Raw genomic sequence first — 22,303 nt, forward strand, 5'->3', positions numbered from 1 at the left:
CAATCAATCAAACTTTATTTATGAAGCGCTTTTCCAACATAAAATATGCGACTCAAAGCGCTTTACAGTTTAAAATCAGACATTAAGGAAATACACAGACAGACACATTATATAAAAAGATACCCCCAACCCCCCTTTTTATATACATCTAAATGAGAAAGCTAAATGCAGACGGACTAGTCGTGGAAACCCCATCCGAGGAGCCGTCTGCACCGCGGCAGCGCAATGGCAGGCACCAGTAGCACTGCACCCTATCCACCACCGCCACCCCGGTTGCAGACAGCTCCCACAAAGGAAACACTGGAAACCATTTGAAACATATAGAATGTATTAAGACAAAACCTAAAATGAAAAAATAAAATAAACAAATAAGCCTAAAATATTTGTGTGTGTGTGTGTGTGTATATATATGTATATATATGTGTGGGTATATATATATATATATATATATATATATATATATATATATATATATATATGTATATATATGTGTGTGTATGTGTATATATATATATGTGTATATATATATATGTGTATATATATATATATATGTGTATATATGTATATATATATATATATATATAATATACACATACATACATACATACACATATAAAAATGAAATAAGAATAATCATTTATAAGAAAATCCAAATGGAATAAATTAACCAATTAAAATGTTAATAAGAAATCAAATAAAGGCCAAACTAAAAAGGTGGGTCTTGAGCCTGCTCTTAAAAACATGAACATCCTCTGCACCCCTGAGGTCCTACGGCAGACTGTTCCACAGGTGGGGGCCGTACCACTGGAATGATGCCTCTCCGTGGATCTGTGTCCTGACTTTGGGAATCAATAAAAGCCTGCTGCCAGAGGAGCGCAGGGATCGCGAGGGCTTGTAAGGTAAAAGCAGTTCTGAGAGATAAGAGGGCCCAAGGCCATTGAGACATTTAAAAACCGTTAAAAGAACCTTAAAATCGATCCTGAAACACACAGGGAGCCAATGCAGTGATTGTAAGATTGGTGTAATATGGACCCGCCTCCTGGTCTTTGTCAGGACACGAGCTGCTGAGTTTTGTAAGAGTTGTAAACCTGAGATACTCTTTTTGGAAAGACCAGAAAGCAGGGCATTACAATAGTCAATACGGCTTGTAATAAAAGCATGCATTAGCATCTCTGTGTTAGCCTGAGAGAGAATGGGGCAGACTCTGGCGATGTTTTTTAAATGATAAAACCCTATTTTTGTGATGTTCTTAATATGTGGGATAAAAGTCAGCTCAGAGTCAAAAATCACGCCCAGATTTTTAATTTGTAGGGAAGGATTGAGAGACAAAGATAGCTTAGGTAAAAGTTTCTCCCTCTGGGCTTCAGGACCAATAACTAAAACCTCAGTTTTGGCCTGGTTAAGCTGAAGAAAGTTCTCTGTCATCCAGGAACTGATGTCTAAAATACAGTTAAAAAGTGCGTCCATTGGCCTGGTGTCATCAGGAGACACGGAGATGTACAGCTGTGTATCATCAGCATAACTGTGGAAGTTGACTCCATGTCTCCTGATGACCCCACCAAGAGGGAGCATGTACAGGTTAAAAAGCACTGGGCCCAAAATGGATCCCTGGGGCACACCACATGTGATTTTATGGACCTTGGAGCAGCAAGTATCCAGACCCACCATAAATGTTCTATCTGTGAGTTAAGAGGTGAACCATCTGTGAACAGTACCAGAAAGGCCGACGTGCTTTAAACGTGATAAAAGAATAATGTGATCAACTGTATCAAAGGCAGCACTTAGATCCAGCAGGACCAACACTGTAATCTTTTTTAAGTCGTAATTTAATCTAAGATCATTTAAAATCTTTAAAAGGGGCCGTCTCTGTGCTGTGGTTCACGCTAAAGCCAGATTGAAATTTCTCAAGAACACTCTCTCTGTTTAAAAAATCAGTGAGCTGAATAAAAGCAAGCTTTTCTAAAACTTTACTTAAAAATGGTAGATTAGATATCGGTTTAAAGTTTTTCAGGTCATTATAGTCTAAATTGCTCCCCTTCAGCAGGGGTCTCACCACTGCCCCCTTAAAGGCGGCAGGGAAGACCCCAGTCTGAAGAGACCTATTCATCATGATTAAAAGTTCTTCTCTAAAATATTCATAAAATGACTTAAAAAATGAAGTTGGGATTGGGTCTAAAATGCATGTGGTAGGCCTCACTGATGAGAAAACCTTGTGAAGTATCCCAGCATTAACCAGGCCAAAACTTCTCACTTTAATCGTTAGTTTTTACTGGTTTTTCTGTCTGGAGTTTGCATGTTCTCCCAGTGTATGTGTGGGTTCTCTCCCGTTACTCCAGCTTCCTTCCACCGTCCAAAGACACGCATGTTAGGTTGACTGATCACTCTAAAATCTCCCCAGGAGTGAGTGTGAGGGTTTTTTTTTTGTCTGTGTGGCCGTGTGATGGACTGGTGAGCTGTCCAGGTGGACCTGCCTCTCACCTGCTGATAGCTGGGATAACCTCCAGCCTCCGCGCAACCCTGAACTGATCCAAGTGATATAGAACTGTGATGGGCCGAGCAGTGAAGCAGTCAGGCACAGGTTTAAAGTAAAAAAAAAAAAAAAAAAAAAAAAAAGTTTTTTATTGTGACCCAAAAAAGAAAAAGTTGTTTTAACATAAATAAATCAATCAGGCCTATAAAAGAGGTCAACTTAACAAAACTGTAATAAAAGAATTTGTAACAGAAACTTAAATAGTGGCTGATCAGCCCAAAACAAACAGACAAAGGGGGTGACACACTAAAACCTAACTAAATAAACAAAAGAAAACCCTAAATTCCCATTTCTGCAACTGGTCTGGTCCAGTTAGCTGGCTCCACCCCGTGGCAACCTGCTGGTTCACAGCCAACAGACTGGAGCTGCTGAAACGGGAAAAGAACACAAATAAATAAATAAATAAATAAATGAATAAATACCACCACAACAAACTAAAATGCGCGCTATTCCAGAATTGTTGTGGTGCTAAATTAAGCTAGTGTAAACTAAAGTCTAACAAAAATATTATCTGTAAATTAAATCCTAGTTGAAAATATAAATCTAAGTGTATGTGTGGTGCATTTTGATATCACCCATGTGTGGCTGTAGACACATCCATCACAAGAACAAATTAAGAATGTTTTAGAGTTGTATTGTTTTATTATTACTGTAACTGTGACTGGGAGCTGGAGTCTGTGCGGCGATGATTGAACTAGAGGTAGGGTACACGCTGGACACGTCGCCAGTGCAAGAAAAGTCTCACTGTAAAATGAAGATGAGGCAGCAGTGATGAAGCCATGCTGTCTTCGAACATGCTACTAGAGGCTACGAAAATGTTTGTCCCCCCCCCCAGCTCATTGGCTACAGGGTCTCTGTAAATTCTATTTACACATGACTGGAAGAACAACACAGTGCATGTACGCAGCACTGAAGCAGATCAGGACTTCACACACAGATCAAACGTATTTGGACATGCGGGAAAGCTTGTTACTACTGTAAAGTAATTTTATTACTGATATTTTAAGTGTTTTGCATTACTATTTTGTTTGTTACCCAAAAAGGAATACTGTTACTGTAACTAGGCCTGTCACGGTAACAAATTTTACTATGCGATTAATTGCCTCAGAAATTATTGCGATAGATGATAATATTGCGTGAAGCGACTATTTTTGTCATTTTGAGACCATTTTCAGCTAAAATAACAATAATGCCATAATAATGCAAGTACATCCTTTCAGAGATCAACATACTTTCATTTCTAAAGAACCTTTAGCTGGATGTGCAGACTAGTTTATGCTGATCCAGTCCCCAGTCTGCTAAAACAGATCAGGGTTTCTCCTGCGGTTTTGGCAACGTGGTGATCTGGAACATATTGTCTCTAAACACAGTAACACAGTTATATAGTCTATGGTAACGCTCATATAAGGGGACATGTTTGGACTTGACCTGAGGTGGAATGGTAGAGTTAATATGTCATTGTAAAGTTGTGAAGTTGATGTTTATAACATGAATGTTCATCCAGGCGATTCATACTTGCTGTGAAATGTTTGCAACATTTTTTTAAAAAACTTTTTTAACAATATTAAAGGGCAGCATGGCTTTACCAACCTGACTGCACATCATGTTGCTCTGTCCTGTTTGTGTTTAATCTGTCGCTTTAACACCACAGTGATCGTGGATTGTCGGGAAGATGGAGCTCGCCTGTTTGTTATGGTTTTTTAGCAGATGATGGTTTTGTTTTAAGTACAGATAAAAGCTTGGCCGTGTTGCTGTGTTTAGTTAATATTGTCTTAAAACAAATGTGACACTCGAGAGAGAAAAGAAAGACAAATGAAAAAAAAATTATGGCGACCGGCAAACTTATTGCGCACATTTTTTCTTATCATGCGATCAATTGACTTATTGCTTATTGTGACAGGCCTGACTGTAACATGCTCCAAAACCGCCCCACCACCGTGAAGCCCTTCTCATCCCAACCGTTAATAAACAGGAAATAATAAACACCAATAGACAGGAAAAGCCTGTTATCACTTTAGAAATAAATGACTCCGCTGCCATAAATAGCCAAGTTCTTTTCCTGAAGCAGCGTCCGTCTAATGCCTAACTTACCTCACATAAAGCACCACGCAGGCTTCCGTAGTTTTTGTCAGTGAAAGGAGCTCTGCAAAACAAGTCTGGAACACACTGCTCAATCCTGTGAAGTTTTTCCCTCCTTTTTAGTAATAAACACATTAATTAACTTGCTTGTTTGTTCTTTTTTCATATAATGTTGTTTATTAAGAAAGGCAGGAATTGTTAGGTTATTGAATATTATTAAAGGATTAAAAACTTGGTGTTGAGGGGAGGAAAGAAAAGTGAGTTCAGGTTGTAGAAATGAGCTTTTCTGGTGCTGATATTTGACTAATGTTGCATCTGCGTCTTATTTCCACCAGACTACGCAAAGGGATTTGGAGGGAAGTACGGCGTGGAGAAGGAGAAGGTGGACAAGGCTGCTGTGGGCTACGACTATAAAGGAGAAACAGAAAAGCACCAGTCACAGAAAGGTGAGTTACGCTTCATGCTTTTATTAGCTCTGACTCGTCTTTCTGAGGGCTGATTACTTCTCCTGCTTGTCGCTGTCAGATTATTCAAAAGGATTTGGAGGGAAGTTTGGTGTTGAGAAGGAGAAAGTAGATAAAGCTGCACTGGGTTACGACTATAAAGGCAAAACAGAGAAACATGAGTCACAAAAAGGTGAGAAAAGGTTCACGTTTCCATCATGTGAGACGGCAGAAGACTTGTAATTCCTCAGACTAAAACGATGTACTTCTGTTTAGATTATTCAGCAGGTTTCGGTGGTCGATACGGAGTACAGACAGACCGCATGGATAAGGTCAGCATCTAAAATAAAGGCTCCCTTATGCTCCAGACATGTTAAGTCAGTTCATGCACTAAGGGGCTGTGTTGAGTTAGGCTTTCACTCCATGTTATGACACCGGTTGGCAGCAGTAGTTCACCAATAAAGAGTTGTTTCCAAATCCCCCAAAACACCAGAAGTAGATGGGATAAGTAGAAAAGACCTTCCACAAGGGATAAAACCAAGGTTTTCATTTTTTTTTTTTCTGTTTTCAGCATCTTCTGTGTCTTCTTCAGGTGTTTTTTATTTGGTAGTTTCCAGGGCCGGATTAAAAGTGCACAGGCCCCTGGGCCAGAGTGTTCCAGGGGCCCCTTTCCCCACCGCAACATTGTGAAAATTGTGAATTATACACTGTGAAACGCCATTTCTAACATCTCTCAGCCAGTGATACCAGTAGCAATATACTAGACACTGTGGTGTAACTATCTGGCTTTTATTTACATTTTGTTTCATGTCCAAACTTCTGGTGTTTGCCCGATATGCACCCCAAGTGGGCGTGGGCCCCTGGGCCTGTGCCCACAGTGCCCATTGGATAATCTGACCTTGGTGGTTTCTGTGTTGTCTTCCTGTTTCTTTTCTTCTTCTCTGGTTTGTTCCCTTTGCTGATTGTGTGCCAGCTATACAAGTCAACACTGTCTCCTTAATTTTCAGTGGTATTGCTCTGTTTTCTGCATCAAGTGACGGATAATTAAGCCCCTTGAAAACTGACCAAATTATCCGCACAACCGATTTTTAATCAGAATGACTGTATAATCTATAATTAAACAGAAAAACCTTTCAAATACTTTACGTTTACAAATGAAATGGAAATAAAATGATAAAGTTGTCCTGTAGCGTAAACATTGGGATTAATGTGAGTTTTTATTTTTGGCTTGGCACCAATGGGAAGAAAAACTGGCCATAGTTCCTGTTGTCTCATTATTAAACATCAAATGCTACTTGGCTTCTTCTCCTCTGTTGTTCTGCTGTTTGGTCTATTTTCTCACCGCGTCCCTGTTGGACCTTGACACAATATTAAACAGTGAGAAAAAGAGGAATTAAGAGATAAGATGAAGAGATAAGACTTCTGACTGACTAACTTTTGCTGGCTGGACAGAGCTCAGAAACGAGACAGGATGCAAGATGGACGCTGCATTGATTTGTTAGAGGACACCAAAGTAGGAAAACTTCCCAAAGTTCACTAGTGGAGTTTTAAGTTTCAGACGTCGGCAGCTACAAAACGTAATTCTTGACTTCTTGTTGAGCAAAGTCCGAAGAGTCAAAAATATATTTATCACCTGGCTTTTCCCTTCTTATGAGTGTAATTAAAGTATGAGCGTCTCAGGGAACTTGTTGGTAAACTTTGTCTGGGAACTTGCTCCGTTTATGGAAAATATTCTTTATATCATTCAAATGAAACATCTTATCTAAGAAATGCTGTAAAATGTGTTAAATTACAGATTACAAGCCCTTAACTAAACTTCAGACCAGCTGATAGTTTTATTCTTTTCTTTTCAGCCCAAACTGTTTGTTTTATGTATATATTGTTTATGTTCATCTGCATTTATGTAAATTCTGTGACCTGATCTCCATCGTTAACCTGTAGAGTGCAGCCAGCTTCTCAGACATTGACGGCCCAACTTCTGCTTATGAAAAGACGCAACCGCTGGAGGCCTGTAAGTTCATTTAGATAGAAATGAAACTGAGGTTATTGGACTGTTTTAATTGATCGCTTTTTGCAGCGAGTGCAGGTGCAGGAAAACTGAAGGCTCGTTTTGAGAGCATGGCCAAGGCTTCAGATGAGGAGAACAGGAAGAAAGCAGAAGAAGAGAAAGCAAGAAGACAAGCCAGAGAGAGCAGAGAGCGAGAGGAGGCCAGACACAGACAAGAGGTAACATAACCCCCCCCCCCATGCAGAGCGGAGTTCTTTGCACACAAATGAGTTAAGTTGCATTTTTCCTTGTTAAAGGAGCAAACCAGCAGAAAGCAGGAGTCTCCTCCTCCACCTGCTGAGGATGAGGATCCGCTGTATGACATGCCGCCGCCTGAAACCGAACCCGTCGTACCAGAGATGAAGGAAACACCCGAGCCTGTGGCAGAGGTAGACATCAAACCTCACACCAAATGATAAAATAACCCATCCATCTGCGTGAAAGATGTTTAAAACTAAAATAACTATTGCACTGAAGTATCTCACTGAAGACACGCTCTTTCAGGCGGATCCAGAATACGACGAACCCCCAGCCCTGCCGCCGCGCTCAGACGATTTCCATGAACAAGAAGCCCCTCCTCTACCTGAGAGGTCCGTGGAGGTGGACGAGGATGAAGGAGCGTATGAGGATGAAGCAGAGTATGAGGAGCCTCCTCCCCCGCCAGCAGGTCTGCCTGTTCTCAAACCCTTAGCTAAACTTGGAAGCTGTTCAGACTGACATGCATTAATCTGTTTTTCCCTGCAGCCGATGACGGCAGATACCACAAGGCCGTTGCCATATATGACTATCAGGGAGGTATGACCTTCACGCATCATGAACATGTATCCGCCCTGAAAAATGTTCTTAAAAAGCATCTCAGACGTGTTGTCTTTTCACACAGAGGCGGATGATGAGATCTCCTTCAATCCAAACGACGTCATCACAAACGTAGAAATGATTGATGAGGGTTGGTGGAAGGGAGCCTGTCACGGACGCACTGGTCTGTTCCCATCTGCTTACGTCCAGCTCATGTAGAGGAAGTTTGTCCGGCCTACTTTTACTCATCAGGTTTCTTAGTTAATATAAGGAAGTTATAAAGCTCTGTATTTATGGAACAAATCAGGACATTTTCAGGTGATTTCAGTGTTTTTTCAGTGTCTTATTCTGGATCTGAAAATGCAAAAAGATGCAGAGAACTTATGAACAATAAATCATTTTTATAAAGATCATGTTTGTATGACAGCTGCTTTTATTACTGCTTTCCAAATGATTTCAAGCAAACTATTACAGGATGTAACAGATTAAGCTTCGTATGGGGTTCGTACGCAGACATCTGCTACATGTCCAAACAGCGATCATGCTTGGAAAGATGAGAAGAAAAAAAAAAGACCAAACAGAAAAGTGGAATTCGTTGTTAATCAGGGAATATAGATGTTCATTTCCGACTCCTAGAATCAGGCAAACCTCACACAAGTCTTGTGTTTCTACGACTCAAATCAAATGTCGCTGCTGTTCCGGCAGAACAAAACCTTTCTCTTCTGTCAACTTTTATGATTTCAGGCTCTGTGAAGCAACGCTGAAAGTCAATTTAAAGGCAGAAAGATGAGGCTGGATGCATCGTTTCTGTATTCAAAGTCTTAGAAACCAAACTTCTTCCATCCATCTCACCAGGCAATACCCTTCTTCTTTTTGTTCTTGCCACTTTTCTGTGCCATCCGTTTGCCTTTTAGTTTCTTAGCCTGTCGTTGGCCCATCCATACAGGATACTGTCCATGTTCATCCAAAAGCGTTTTCTTGTTGCGCTTCTTATCCAGCTCCATCTTCCCATCTAAAAACCAGAAATTCAGAGATTAGTTTGTAGAGATGATGTATTTACATGACTGGCAAGCGCAGCAGATCACTGATGTCTTGCTACAATATATAGTTATAAAACTAAGGAAGTCTGGTTGATTAGTTCTCCCTTTTAATGATCCTAGCTGGTAATGTATTTTACTGCTATGGAAAGCCAGATGAGTCAATAAGATTTAACTTGCTGGGATCAGGCTTCTGTGGAATGAGCAACACAAAAAAGCCACAGAGTTAGGATCATTAGACTTCCTCCAGAATTTGGGAGTTTAATGATGAAATGAGTTGCTGTGAGTCCAGACCTCAGCCTAACACATGTAGGACCTGCTTGGTTGTGCTGTACATGCCAGACTAACAAACACAACCAGGCTGGCCTTCAGAAACTCCTGGTTGACAAATGGGATGCCATTCCACAGCTAAATGTGACCAGATTAGTGACCAGCATGATGAGGAGGTAAAGCTGTTGTGGCTGTATATGAACCTTCTACACTAGAGGCGTAAAACTGGACCCATGCAGGACTCACGTCTTTGGGATACTCATTTGATTACAACATGGAGAATATTCGTTTTCTAAACAAATGCTGTTTGTTTTGCTTTCAAACTATAATCTGCATCACTTCCCTGTTCTTTATGCTTTGGCAGACGTCACTCTGGTTTCTGGACAGTAAGCCAAACATATAATGTACACATATCTTATAAAGACACTTATGACATTACTTATCCCAATTACCAAATCATGATGCAGTCCAACTATGCATCCTACATGATGCTTAAGATGCCCCAATGATGCTGCAGCAGCGAGTAATTGGAGATAATAGCTATACTACTCACTTGCAGCAGGTATGGCGAGAACACTGTTCAAACATCTGCAGCTCATCCAGATGTTGCTTTAACTAGGACTACGAGATCTGAACACATCACACTTGTTTTTAAAATCTTTACACTGGTTTCCAGTCAGTCAGTCACAGGACAGACTTTAAAAACCTGCTGACTGTTTACAAATCCCCAAATACATTTGTGATGTGTTCAGAGAATATAAAACAAGCAGAGCTCTTCGACCCAAAGATTCAGGTCAACCAGTCCAGACCGGAGTCCAGACTAAACATGAAGAAGCAGCATTTAACTCTTATGCTGCAAACAAGTGGAACAAATTACCAGTGGAGATTAAACTCACCAAGTGTCGACATTTTTAAATCCAGGTAAAAACATTTATTTTCTCATGCACCAGCATGAAATCTGGACAGTAACTTTATATTGATCTCACTTTTAATTATTTTATTATATAATTATATTTTACTGATTTTTTCTATTTGTTAGTGTTTTATGCTTCTTTGCAGCATCTTTAATGCTTTTAATGTTTCATTTAAAAGCACTTTGAATTGTCTTCTACATGAAAGGTGTAGTACAAATAAACTTGCCTTGCCTGATGATTAAAATTCAGAGACACTCATTATAAAAAATAAAGAATAATTCAGTAATCTTTGCTGTCCTTCACTCACCATCAGCCTCCACATCTTCCATGTCAACATCTGACTGCTTCTTTATCTTGTCAGCTTTCACCACTGTGGCGATCTCCTGCAGGTCGCTCATGTCAGCTTCTCCTTTCTTGTCCAGACTCAGAGCTTGTTTTAGACGAGCCAGCTCCTTGGGAGCATTTTTCTTTCTCTTTTCTGCCCTCATCTTTCGCTTCCATTTGCTCCTCAGGCTTTTCGCCATTATGATGGTCTGAAAATATAAAACATTTATAGGAACTATTAGGAGCTTTAGAGGAGTTGTGAGGACGCAATAACATTAAAAAGCACCTGCAAAAATCCAGCTGTAGAAGACAGACTAATATCTGATAAGAAAAAAATACTAAACAACTACGGCTGTGACGATATGCCTACGGCCAGGTTTGATTCGAATTTTTGGGTGCCAATTAGATTTAAATCACGATTTTCCCATATATTCAATATGACTGATTTTTGTAGATTAAAAACAAAAAAAAAATAATTGCACAAAACGTTTTTTGCTCGCCCCTTTTCTTGATTTCAATTAGCAAAAAAAACAACACAGTAGCCAGACCATCCTGCTGCTGCTATGATGCCCAAGAAGACAAGTAAAAAGATAAATAAAAACAATAAAAATGAGTCGACAACAAATTTTATCATGGTTTTCTTGTTTTTTGTGTTGACAATAAAAAAAAAAGATTTTAAAATTGTGAAGCAAAAAAATTCCGATTTCCCCACCCCTATAAATAACTGATTTAAGAACTGATAAACAAAAATGTATTGAACCATCTGGACAAGTTCCACCAAGGAAAGTAAAAGAAAACGCATTAACATTGCAGTTACACACATATTAACAGATCAACCCTGAAATAATAAACGCTACACACCATAATATACTGCCTCAAGTTAAATGATTTTAGTATATATTTGTTTGTTAAAACCATTTCAACACTTATTATAGCTAGCTAAATGCTAAGCTAACTGCTAAGCTATCCAACTAGTAAAACTTTATCACAGCTTCATACTTTGCATATTAAACTGACACAGTTTTTACTATTATTTAGCGCTACAGAATAAAATAAAAAAACGTACATATATGTGATATTACCTTGTTAAATTGTCGGGATTTTACACGCGGACAGCTCCGTACACGTGTTTACATGGAAAAGGAAGAAAAAAATATGACGCAGGACGTTGAAAGAAACTGTGGTCTGATTGGCTCATTTGGACAATCTGAATAATGAGTCATCTGATTGGCCAGCGAGCCCAATCCAGGAAGCTCTTACAATCCAGATTGTAAACAACATGTTGGGGAGAGTTTAATAGTATACTAACCCGTCTTGCGTTATTTTGACAGTCTGCTGCAACCGAATCGCTTTAAAATCACCCAGGCCTCCCAGATAGTCAGAGACAGTCCTTTATTTCTGACATGAGTAGTTGCTCCAGCAGCCAAACTCCCGCCACTCGCAGCTTCGTGTCAGCCTGCAGCCCTGCTCTGTCCTCTGCTTTATCCCAGACACTCAGCATGTTGGACTCAGCTGCAGAACACATGATGGTCCACAAAGACTTCCAGGCCACTTTGGATGCTTGCGAAAAAGGTTTGCAGAGTCTCGCGAGCATGGATCCAGAAGACAACAGGTGACCCGCGAGGACTTTAGATACTCTGCGGCCCGGATGTTGAAACTAACTTTGTGTTTATTTGTTTGTCTGTTTTGTTTCTGTAGATGTGTGGAGTTAAAGGCTGGTTTCTGCATCCTGGGGATCCAGGCCCTGGCAGAGCTGAATCGGTGGCATGGTGTCCTCTCCTGGGTGTTGCAGCAGTATGAGCAGGTGGAAAACATGCCAGCTAAAATAATGCAGATGTGGTGAGGACATATCAGACATTTAGTCTGGTTATTTTGGTTTTATTTGGCCTGTTTAGACACTTTAAAATGTTAATATAAAAGACTGCAGTGATTTCAAAATCATTTGTTTTCATTTGATTTAAATGAATCTAAATAACATATTAAAAGTACAAACTATGAAACATTTTATATATATATTTTTAAATATGAGAAGACATTTAACGGCAGCAACACAGCACAAGTTGCATCATTATATTACATCATATTCTCTTTCTTTTAAAATTATACTGTGGATCTCAAGAAGTCTCCATCATGTGTCTAGAGCAGGGGTGCCCAAACTTTTTCCCTCCGAGGGCCAAACTGAAAATGATCCAGTGAGCCACGGGCCAAACACTGCAGCTTTAAGGATTAAACACAAGTAACTGTATAAAGTTATTTCAATTATTGTTCAATAGCAAATACGGTGTATTTTTCCCTATCTGGGCAAATAAAATGTTACATAAAAAAACAAGATGGCAATAGAACAATAAAGCCATAGTTGGAGGGCCAAGAAACAATCATTACAGCCACTAAACTGCAACGAAGTGCAACATGTCAACATTAGGAAACAGTGCATGTTGAACAAGGCAAGTTGCTGATACTTAGTGGGACACATGCAGTTGATCTTCGGACATTACCAGTCTCCAGTCATGAGACATGAGAGACATGAGTCATGTCGCTGTGATAAATACAGAATAAACTAAGCAAGGCTTTCTCTGAAATCTTTTGCTCCAGATGTTGTCATCCATCATTCAGGGTTATGAAATTGTTCAAATTATCTGCAAATTATTTATATATTTTGAGCAGCAAAATAGTGTAATGTTTAGTCCTGTAGGAGCCATAATAGTATGTGTGGATATAAATCAGGTTGCACAGGACGCTCAGCATCAGCATCGACGTAGTGGGTGTGTGTGTATGTGTGTGTCACAAAGTTTGAAAGGTATCGACTCGCTGGTGTTTAGATGAATGGATGAGGAAGTGGGGTGAGCTTGGAGGTAGTCCAATTTTTGTTGACCGCGTATCGCATCACACAAACTGGAGGAGTCTGTTTAGTCAGTATACCATTTATTCATGTGTTGGATATAATCTTGGACCTTGATGGAAATAATAAACATGTTGCTGCTCATACAGAAGTATTTTGGAGTTTATTGGAACGCGCGTTGGACAAAGAGCCCCGACTTTAGCCCACAGCGGCCCTCATACAATTTATCTTTGCCGCAACAAGTCCCACTGCTTCATCACTAGAAAGTTTCTGGTTTGAACAACTGCTGACATTAAGTGTGGAGTTTGCATGTTCCCTTGTACGTGTGTGTTTCAGACCTGCGTTTTGGCTAAACTGATGCCGTAAACCGAACCTGGAAATGAATCATCAGGTTGTTTTTCTTCCTGTGTTCACTTTCTCACCTTATAGCAGCTCAGACAAGCCCCCTCCCCTCAGTAAACCTGCACTAGAATTATCAATATGAACATTTTTGTATTTATATTTTCAAGATAAGTCCCTTTTAATCATCCTTCAGCAGGGAAATGACTTTGCAACAGCAGCAAAACACCAAGTCACAAAAATAGTGAAGCAAAAAGTTGTAAAAGATTATTAAAATTATAATATTTTAATTTAAAATTGTTCAACTTTGACAGTTTATATAATAACAGATAATATTGGCTTTCATTATGTGCATGTTTGAGGGCTACTGGGAGCAGTGGTGGTTGTGCTGGTTGTTTTACACATAATAATTATATTTAAAACAAAAAGTTATACTTGTTGAATGAATGAACCAGTAAAACAAGCTGGCGTTCAGATCCAGCTGGAACTGTGAGAAATCCAACGTGCTTATGCAGATCTTTGGATTGTTTGTGTTGCTTTCAGCAAATCATTAAAAAAGCAAACAGCTATTTTCATACTGGATGAAGGTTGTTCTGACTTTAAGATTGAGGGAAGGTTGTGATGTGATGAGTCCATGTTTTAGGTGACTTTGCAACAAGATGAGAATTGACTATTCTTAAATCACTGACCGAAGTGATTTTCTTTCTCCTTCTGGCAGCATTCTCCTTTACTCGAAGGTCGGCGAGCCCACCGTGATGCAGGAAGCAGCCAGAGTTTGGCTACACTGCTCGTCCAACTGCAGCGCGGCTGGTTTCCGGACCGTGGCGGAGCTGTACCTGCTGCACGTACTCGTGCCTCTCGGACATGCAGAGGAGGCGCGGGAGCTTATTGCAGGTGAGGTGGGCGGCGCTGCGTTCACAGAAGACCAGAGACAAATGGCGCTGGACGTTGTGGAAGAAAAAGAACGACAGAATGAAGAAACTCCTCCGGACTCCAGGATCCGTCCAGACTCTGAGATCACCGCGCATCCCGTCTCCGCTCCAGGTCTCTTATTTCAGCTCAGCCACGCTTCACTTGAATATTGACAGATGAATATTAGTTATAATAGTTTTTATTTCTTTGTGCAGGTTTTGTGATCCATAAAGTGGAAGCCGCGCTCAGGTTTTTATACAGAAAAGTGTTGACCGGCTCTGGCTCGTTCCCTCTCCACAGAGTCTTTCTGGCTGCTCTTCTCCTCTACATGATCTTTTTCCGGATGGATCCAGGTTGGATGACTCATTTCCCGTCATATTTTTATTTATAAACAGGCTGTTTGATTGTAAATAAATGAAGGCCTGACTGACCTGTGCTCTGTCCACAGCTCTCCCATCATCATTCCTCTGGATTTCCAAACTTCTCCAGCTGCTCAGACAGATGTGGAGAGCCATGTTTGCACCATATTATCAGGCTCTTACTGACAGTAAAGGCTTGTAGACTGAAAATTACGATGTTCTGTGTACAATAAGCTCTTTTTATTCTCCAAACTCCATGGAAACAGCTTTACTTTAGGGATAAAAGGCATTTTTTATGTTACAAAGATGCTTGAAATCATGAGTAGCACATTTTACTGCTGTAAGTTACAGTTTAGCAGCTCATCTTCCCTTCATTTCACCTCTTTTTCACAAACAGGTCGTTGGTTGTAAGTCCAGGCGTCGCACATCTCATCGGGATCTTTATTTCATCAACAATCCAGATCAGAGTGGCATTAATAAACCTGTTCTGTTGCAGGAAGATGCTCAAAGCTGCATCTAGTTAAATGCTGAGTTTGACTTTTGACTTAATTTGATTTGACAAAAGTTCAGATTAATCAAATAATTTAGTTATTTTTTTCTGTACTTCTTTTACTCTGCATTTCATAATTTGCTTAAAGCTGAGTCTTCACTGCTTATGTACGACGTTACACACAACTTTGCACCACTTCAGCAGTGCAGCTTATGCTAACAACGTACGTTATAGTTACGTTTAAACCGGCACTTTCCCAGAATCACCTGAATAGTCTTAAATGATAGTCAGAGATACAGCTAAATAAATATTTTTGGAATTGAATCTTTTTTTTTTCTTTTAAAAACATATTTAGAGGAACAAATTTAGACAGTTTGGCCTCACTGTGATTTAAAGCAGATCTCATGTTGGAATAATTGAAACTCTTGCAAAGCATAAATTTGAATTCTGAACGTGTTAAATGAAATGTAATGCAGAAAATGATTTTATTACGCTCATGTAGAGGTTTTGAGCAGAGGAATGATTGTAGATTTTAGACCAGGGGTCTCCAGCTCCGGTCCTCGGGAGCTCCCATCCTGCAGGTTTTAATGTTTCCCTGCTGCGACACACCTGACCCAAACCAACTCATTAACAGGCAGCTGCAGACGATGACAACAAGTTGTTGGAGAACCTTTTTTATTTGAATCAAGTGTATTGTAGCAGGGAAACGCTAAAACCTGCAGGACAGTAGCTCTCAAGGACCGAAGTTGGAGCCCACTGGTTCAAAAACTTTATAACTAAAGTTAAAATCCTAAAAATGACACACCCATAATAATGATGATTAAAATTCTAATTACTATTAAAGCCTTTTTCACACTGTATAAAACTAAAAAGTAAAATTTGAGTCAGTCATTTTCCCTCGCTTCTTCTCCTTTTTCTTTTTTTAAAAATATAAACCAGTGACTGTCTGAATGCTGAATAGTTACTGGAGTAACTGGGAACAAGTCATGTGATTTCTTTATGTAGTAGTATTAATTAACATCAGGGACGTGTCAATGGGCAACAATTTAAAACATCAGTTTATTTTATTTTATTAATCACCAAACACTAAATGATCCATAATCTGCTTCTGATGGTCTGGTCCATTTCAATGTTTTTCTGTTTTCTGCCCTTGAAGTGAGTGAATTTCTCTGAAAAGCATGTTTGGGATGGAGAGATGCTAAAATGATAAAAGCAAAAGGATCAGTCAAGTTTCCAGCCGGATAAATAAAATATTACCAGTATTTGATAAGGAACTGTGTTGCTTTATGGAGAGAAGAACTCCCCAACAGGACATGATTTATAAATGAGATGTTAAAAAGAACAGACTTGTCTCTGTGTGGTCATTGCTCCTTGCATACCTGTTTTGGGTTCGTGTATTTCGTACTGCGCATGTCAGCCAGTAAGTTTCAGTTCACATGAAAACGACATTAAACCGAAAGTGAAACTGAAGAAGAGGGAACAGAAGTTCAGCTGACTGGATTAGTTTATATCGAGGATGGTTCTGGAGGTATGAGGACGGGTCTTCCTGCAGATTCCTGGATCAAACCTGGATAAATGACACCAGGAAGAGGAAGTTTGCCGAGATGTTGAGGTTCATTCCCGCATTCTGTCGTTCACACTGCGGTCAGTAAACCACTTTAATGGTGACTGTTTACATCGGGTTGTCTGTTTATATCAACAGCTGATTAAAGACATGATCCCTCGTTTAGATCTGGATCATTTTAATAAAAGTTATTAGATAAAAGTGGGATGGGAGAAGCACCTTGCGTGATCCTAATGATGTTGAAACAACTTTTTTTTTTTTTTTTTTTACTGTGTAATAGTTGTGGGAAAAAAACTCCTAACTGCATTAGATAAAGTTTCTTCCTCATATCATCATCATCATAACCAACCTTACACGATTTTATTTGCACAACACGTCATGACTTTCCCTGCTAAATGGAGAATACTTTCAGCTGGGTTGTCAATAAAATTAATAATTAAAAAAAATTCTGCTGCAGTTTGACAAGTCTGTATTTATAAATCACACAAACTTGTTAATTAAGTCTTTTGACCAGATTTTCCTCCCAGTTAACAGTTTTTACTTTGTCAGGAGTCCCACTCATCTTGAAAAGTATAGAAAATATCACCAGGATTTTCCAGATCCAGAAAAACTAAAGACAGAAGAGAATACTTTTTAGTTTCTTCTCATTATTATTATTAGTATGTTTCAAAAGAACCTTTTTTTAAAAAAAAAGTTTATTTTACTTGCATTTAATTTGTAAAAGTCCATAAAATTATGTGACAATCACAGTTTTAGCCATTAACTCCTTAATGACTGAATTTACTGAGTTACAGAAAGATAAAATATTAGAGGGGAAAAAAACGACACAAAAGCAGAGGTGTCCAGCTCCGGTCCTCGAGGGCCACAATCCTGCAGGTTTTCCATGTATCCCTGCTTCAACACACCTGACTCAAGCGAATCAGTCACTGTGCAGAACTTCATTGGCTGTAAGATCATTGAATGTAAGCCAGGTCTGTCGGAAGAGCGATACATGGAAAACCTGTAGGACATGGACCCTTAACGACGGACTTAAACTCCCAACACTTGCAGGAGCCTTGCCCTGGAGGACAGGAGTTGCCCACCCTGCTTTTATTAATAATGCTACATTTTTCTTATTTGCTCCTTTGTCTTGTACTGGTGCCTCACGGACAGATCACATACAGTTAAATAAAATAAATAAAAACTCACTTACTTGTTTGATTTAAATAGTAAAATTGTAAATATTAAAAACATGACAATAGTAAGCAACTTTTGTCTCAAGAACTGTTGTACAAGTAAAAGATCTTCACACTACTCCTTGCTCTGAGTACAGTATATCATAGTATTACTGTAATATATAACTGCAATTTAATGTTGGGCAAAATATATAAAACATTTTCAATGTAAACTAGGTTTAACATTTGGAAAAAAGCCCCCAGAGATGAACTGAGTTTTTGTCACGTACCATTACTTCAACACACATCACAGAGTTAAATGACAACACAAGTGTAATTCCTTTAATTCACTCATTTTTTTCCATGCATTCCTTCCAAGTTGCTTTAAAATATGCAAAAACCTTACAGAGCTGGAGGTTTCCCATCTGATGCATCTACATTAACCTTTCTGCTGGTCTGTCTCAGAAATGAGAGGCCTCGTCAACTACTGCCTGTCCTGCTGTGTGAACACGTTGCTTCAGACCTTCTCTGCTACCTGGGAATTAGCAGATCAACTGGAAAAGTAAGCAGACTACTTGAAATTCCCTATAAATACCTACTTACCATCACTATGTGGTGAAAAACAACCTTTTAGTAAGACTTTATATGAGGTTTTTAGTTTCCACATGTTGAGTTCTCTGGTTGTTTGACCTCATAAAACCTCTCAAATATCTGAAAAATGCAGCATTGTCCATCTGGAAACAAGTCTGTGTTTCTGAGGTGCTAAAATGGAAGATTAATGAGGGTTTGTGAATTTCACAAGGTGGGAAGCAGCTGGTGTAAGAGCAGCGGGTCGTAACGTTCCCCTGCAGCTGAAGAGAGTCCTCGCGGCCATGCGGGGCGACCTTCCTCAGCCTGCTCCACATCGTGACTTCCTCCACTGTCTGGACAGCAACAACATCCGACGTAAGAGACGCAACTTCCCACAGCAAATGTCTGAAATCCGTTTCTAACAAAGTTGCCTTGCAGTTAATGTGCAGCACGACGCCAACGAGGTGTTCCTCTTCATTTTGAACTTGGTGCAGCAGCAGATGGATGACCAGGATCTGGTTGGTCTTTAATCAGAAATGCAGGCTATTTTTCATCTTTTAAGTATTCCATATGTACAGCTCTCTTTCTCTGGCAGGCTCTTCAAATCCAGAATCTGTACAAGATTTCAGTGGAGACTTGCGTGCAGTGTTTGAGCTGCTGCTCCGTCCAAACTCTAAACAGCTTCCTGCTTGGTCTGCCTCTACATATAAAAGAAGATCACAACTCTTTGGTGCAGTTTTTCTTAAATAACACCATCAATTCACTCAGACAAGATCAGACTGAAACATGTCGGTGTTCCTAGCTCAGATGTTTCTGTCCAAACTCTGAATCTTTGTAGGAAGAGTGCTTGGCTTCCTTCTTTGAACACCAGGAGCTGAGGGGCAGAAACTGCTGCTTTTGTCCACGGTGTGAAACTAAGAATCCATCCAGAAAGGTGACGCTTGGTTTAAATGCTACCAAAAAGTATTGTCTAGCGCTGTCTTCAACTTGGGGGTTTAATTTGTTTTTCAGGGCTTGAAACTCCGCTCCCTGCCTCGCATCTTGTGCATAAACCTGGAACGATTTAGGAACATACGCGGCTTTACCCACAAGCTTGACTGCAGAGTTACTTTTCCAGAAGCTTTCGACCTCTCCCTGATACTGACGGAGGCATTCTCTGCAGAGTTTGCACAGGTACTTTTGTTTCCTGTGTAGCAAATGGTTATTTTATGTTTTGTCTAAAAAACATGTTCTTTCAGAACGACTGCAAGTACACTTTGTATGCGGTGGTGGTTCATTCTGGCTCTGCCTGGTCCGGGCACTACACCACCTACGTTCGCGACAAGGTGAACAAGCACTGGTACTACGCAGATGACAGTCATGTACGGCAGGTACGGCCAATCAAACAGTATTTGTCTCATATTAATCAGTTATTTCTGGATTCTTAAGGTGCTGAAATATATAAAATATATTGTTTCAACATTATATTTTCAAGTTTTAACAACTAATCTAATTTTTTTTGTTTTTATTTGGTATTTATCTTACCAACATATGTGAAACCAGGGTTTTAATACAAAAAAAAATAATTTAGTTTTGTCAATTATCTAATATTTTATTATCTTTACTTTTACAGGTGTCCTGGGAAAAAGTGCAAACGACATACGGAGGACGTGATAAGTAATTCATTCATCAGCTTTCATACCTACTCTGTGATTATCTGGTTTCACAAATGATGCTAAAGATGAACGCTTTATGTTTTCATACTAAACACATGCATATCATAGCAGCTAGCTCATCATATATACTCTAAACAGAGTAAACAGTGAATTCATAAAAGAAAAAGTACACATAGCAACGTAGCGGTGCTAATGCCAAGCTAGCTATTAGCCCTGTGTTTAGCTGTTATGCTAAGCTAGGCTAAGTGTTCCGGTTCCCGCTCTATGTTCCTATATGCTGAACTGTTTCTTTCATGTTTTAAAAGTTTAGATTAAATTAAATTACATTTCTTCACAGTTTAATTCAAATTCTTTTAGTTCATCCTCATCTTTGTGCATCAACATTCGGAAGACGTGACTCATGTTGTTCTTTGTACACCTGCTTCAGTTTGCTTTTAGAGTTCACTGAGATCTTATTAATAACATTTAAAGCACTAAAAGCTCGACTCCTGTTGGCCTTCATTCTGGAGAAACTGCTTTAGATCTTTAGACAAAGCCTTATTGTCTGCTTCACGGTCAAGATTAAAGTCTAAAGGTGACGGTATTTTTGCCACAAGGATGCGTAAACTTTTGAACTCGTAAACAAAGGAAATCCGCCTCATCTGTCGTGTGTGATTTTGGAAAACCCGCTTGTGATTCCATATTCCCATGTGGTTTATTGGAATCTTTTTCACTTTTTACTCCAAAATGTGTGACGTCCAACTTACTTTTCTTTTCTTTGTTTTTTTTTTTTTTTTTTTTAACAGGACAGCATACATGTTGATGTATAGAAAAACTTCCGAAGAGGGACAACAGCCTGACTTATCTGGATAAAGAAGCTGGACATGGTAGAACATAGGAAAATCAAAACTTTATAATGGAATTAAAATAACTTATTGCATCTATTTGATTTAATCTGTATGTTGGTGTAGGTTTGGATGTTTGATGTTATTTCTGACTTAGTGGAGCTCATTGGGGATGTGAACCAGCAGTGTGAGTTTTGCCAGTGACCAGTAGGTGTAGCTCAAGACTCAAAGCATGAACAGTTTTCCACTTCAGACCACACACTTTGAACACACTCACTGACACAAGGGGGGTGGTGGGTGTAATGGGAATGCTTAGCTTAGACATTTAAGGGAAATACCTGCAATATAATTAGTTATCCAGACAATTTAGCACATAAGTTTCTCACAAAGAGAATAAACTCATTTTTTATCTTGTTTTTCTGGGAAAATAATCAACGATGACCATGTGATCATGAGTTAAAAACCCCTGATCAGTTGTGCTGTGTGTATGTGCATTTTTCTGGAATGTATTTAGGGGACCAGTAAATAAAGAGTTGAAACGTCATAGTTGCAGGCACAGTGTGTAAACAGCGCTTGGTGCAGCCCGTCAGAGCTACCAAAGTTCCCAATCGCTCTGCCAAGAGTCAGGAAACGTGTGAAATGGTTCCTATGACAGAATGGAACATGTCTGCGCAGGGCCAGCGGCAGCGGAGGCAGTGTAGCACAGACTCAGCCTTTTTAGAAGGTATCTTCTCACAGTCAGAGCGCAGGAAGCTGATAGATGTTTGCCTTGACCTGGGTTGGTGTTGTTGATACGGTCAGCTGCTTTGAATTGCATCGGTGACTTGACATCATAAATCTTTCTCAGACTGAAACAATGCTGACATTGGAAACAGTCTGGAGTCCTCAGACGGTCGATACGTGCTGCAAACCTTGGGTGATTGGATTTACATGCTGTGTTGTCATTTGTTACATGAGTGAAATGGCCTTAGATGTTGTATATCAAGCAGGTATTAACAATAAATGTAATCACTTTTAGAGATGTGTCGTTCCAGTTAAATCCAAATTATTTTCCATGAAATGGTAACGTGTGAATTTCAGCATCTATTAAGTTGTTTATCTTCTATTGGGATTGATATTGTGTTTTATAAAATTCTTAAATCATTGCATTCTATTTTA

General features: G+C 39.4%; 4 protein-coding genes across 4 annotated transcripts in view; 3 read left to right on the plus strand and 1 right to left on the minus strand.

Moving 5' to 3' along the window:
• Window positions 1-8,264, plus strand: part of hcls1 (hematopoietic cell-specific Lyn substrate 1) — a 10,745-nt gene extending 2,481 nt beyond the window's left edge. Inside the window, exons 8-16 of the mRNA XM_079263256.1 lie at window positions 4,945-5,055; window positions 5,135-5,245; window positions 5,329-5,384; window positions 6,994-7,063; window positions 7,130-7,278; window positions 7,357-7,488; window positions 7,604-7,766; window positions 7,844-7,894; window positions 7,980-8,264. Coding sequence (XP_079119382.1) covers window positions 4,945-5,055; window positions 5,135-5,245; window positions 5,329-5,384; window positions 6,994-7,063; window positions 7,130-7,278; window positions 7,357-7,488; window positions 7,604-7,766; window positions 7,844-7,894; window positions 7,980-8,113 — 977 coding nt within the window. The 3' untranslated portion in view covers window positions 8,114-8,264. The remainder of the gene's footprint in view (window positions 1-4,944; window positions 5,056-5,134; window positions 5,246-5,328; window positions 5,385-6,993; window positions 7,064-7,129; window positions 7,279-7,356; window positions 7,489-7,603; window positions 7,767-7,843; window positions 7,895-7,979) is intronic.
• A 33-nt stretch (window positions 8,265-8,297) lies between these two features.
• llph (LLP homolog, long-term synaptic facilitation factor) lies at window positions 8,298-11,617 on the minus strand. The gene is made up of 3 exons (XM_079263257.1): window positions 11,522-11,617; window positions 10,423-10,648; window positions 8,298-8,906 (listed from the first exon to the last, which is right to left on the minus strand). The coding sequence occupies exons 2-3, from the start codon at window positions 10,637-10,639 to the stop codon at window positions 8,743-8,745; spliced, it is 381 nt and encodes a 126-aa protein (XP_079119383.1). The 5' UTR covers window positions 10,640-10,648; window positions 11,522-11,617; the 3' UTR covers window positions 8,298-8,742.
• A 225-nt stretch (window positions 11,618-11,842) lies between these two features.
• Window positions 11,843-15,318, plus strand: pex26 (peroxisomal biogenesis factor 26; the record flags this gene model as incomplete). Its single annotated transcript, XM_079262889.1, has 5 exons — window positions 11,843-12,051; window positions 12,138-12,278; window positions 14,336-14,661; window positions 14,745-14,882; window positions 14,978-15,318. The coding sequence occupies 5 exons, from the start codon at window positions 11,843-11,845 to the stop codon at window positions 15,088-15,090; spliced, it is 927 nt and encodes a 308-aa protein (XP_079119015.1). The 3' UTR covers window positions 15,091-15,318.
• Window positions 15,319-16,905: 1,587 nt separating this feature from the next.
• Window positions 16,906-21,481, plus strand: usp18 (ubiquitin specific peptidase 18). The gene is made up of 10 exons (XM_079262857.1): window positions 16,906-17,022; window positions 18,562-18,658; window positions 18,899-19,041; window positions 19,105-19,184; window positions 19,262-19,396; window positions 19,505-19,600; window positions 19,678-19,839; window positions 19,905-20,036; window positions 20,279-20,322; window positions 21,107-21,481. The coding sequence occupies exons 1-10, from the start codon at window positions 16,983-16,985 to the stop codon at window positions 21,171-21,173; spliced, it is 996 nt and encodes a 331-aa protein (XP_079118983.1). The 5' UTR covers window positions 16,906-16,982; the 3' UTR covers window positions 21,174-21,481.
• The last annotated feature ends 822 nt before the right edge of the window (window positions 21,482-22,303 follow it).

Source organism: Telmatherina bonti (genome assembly GCF_933228915.1).
Source record: "Telmatherina bonti genome assembly, chromosome: 23".
Lineage (NCBI taxonomy): Eukaryota > Metazoa > Chordata > Actinopteri > Atheriniformes > Telmatherinidae > Telmatherina > Telmatherina bonti.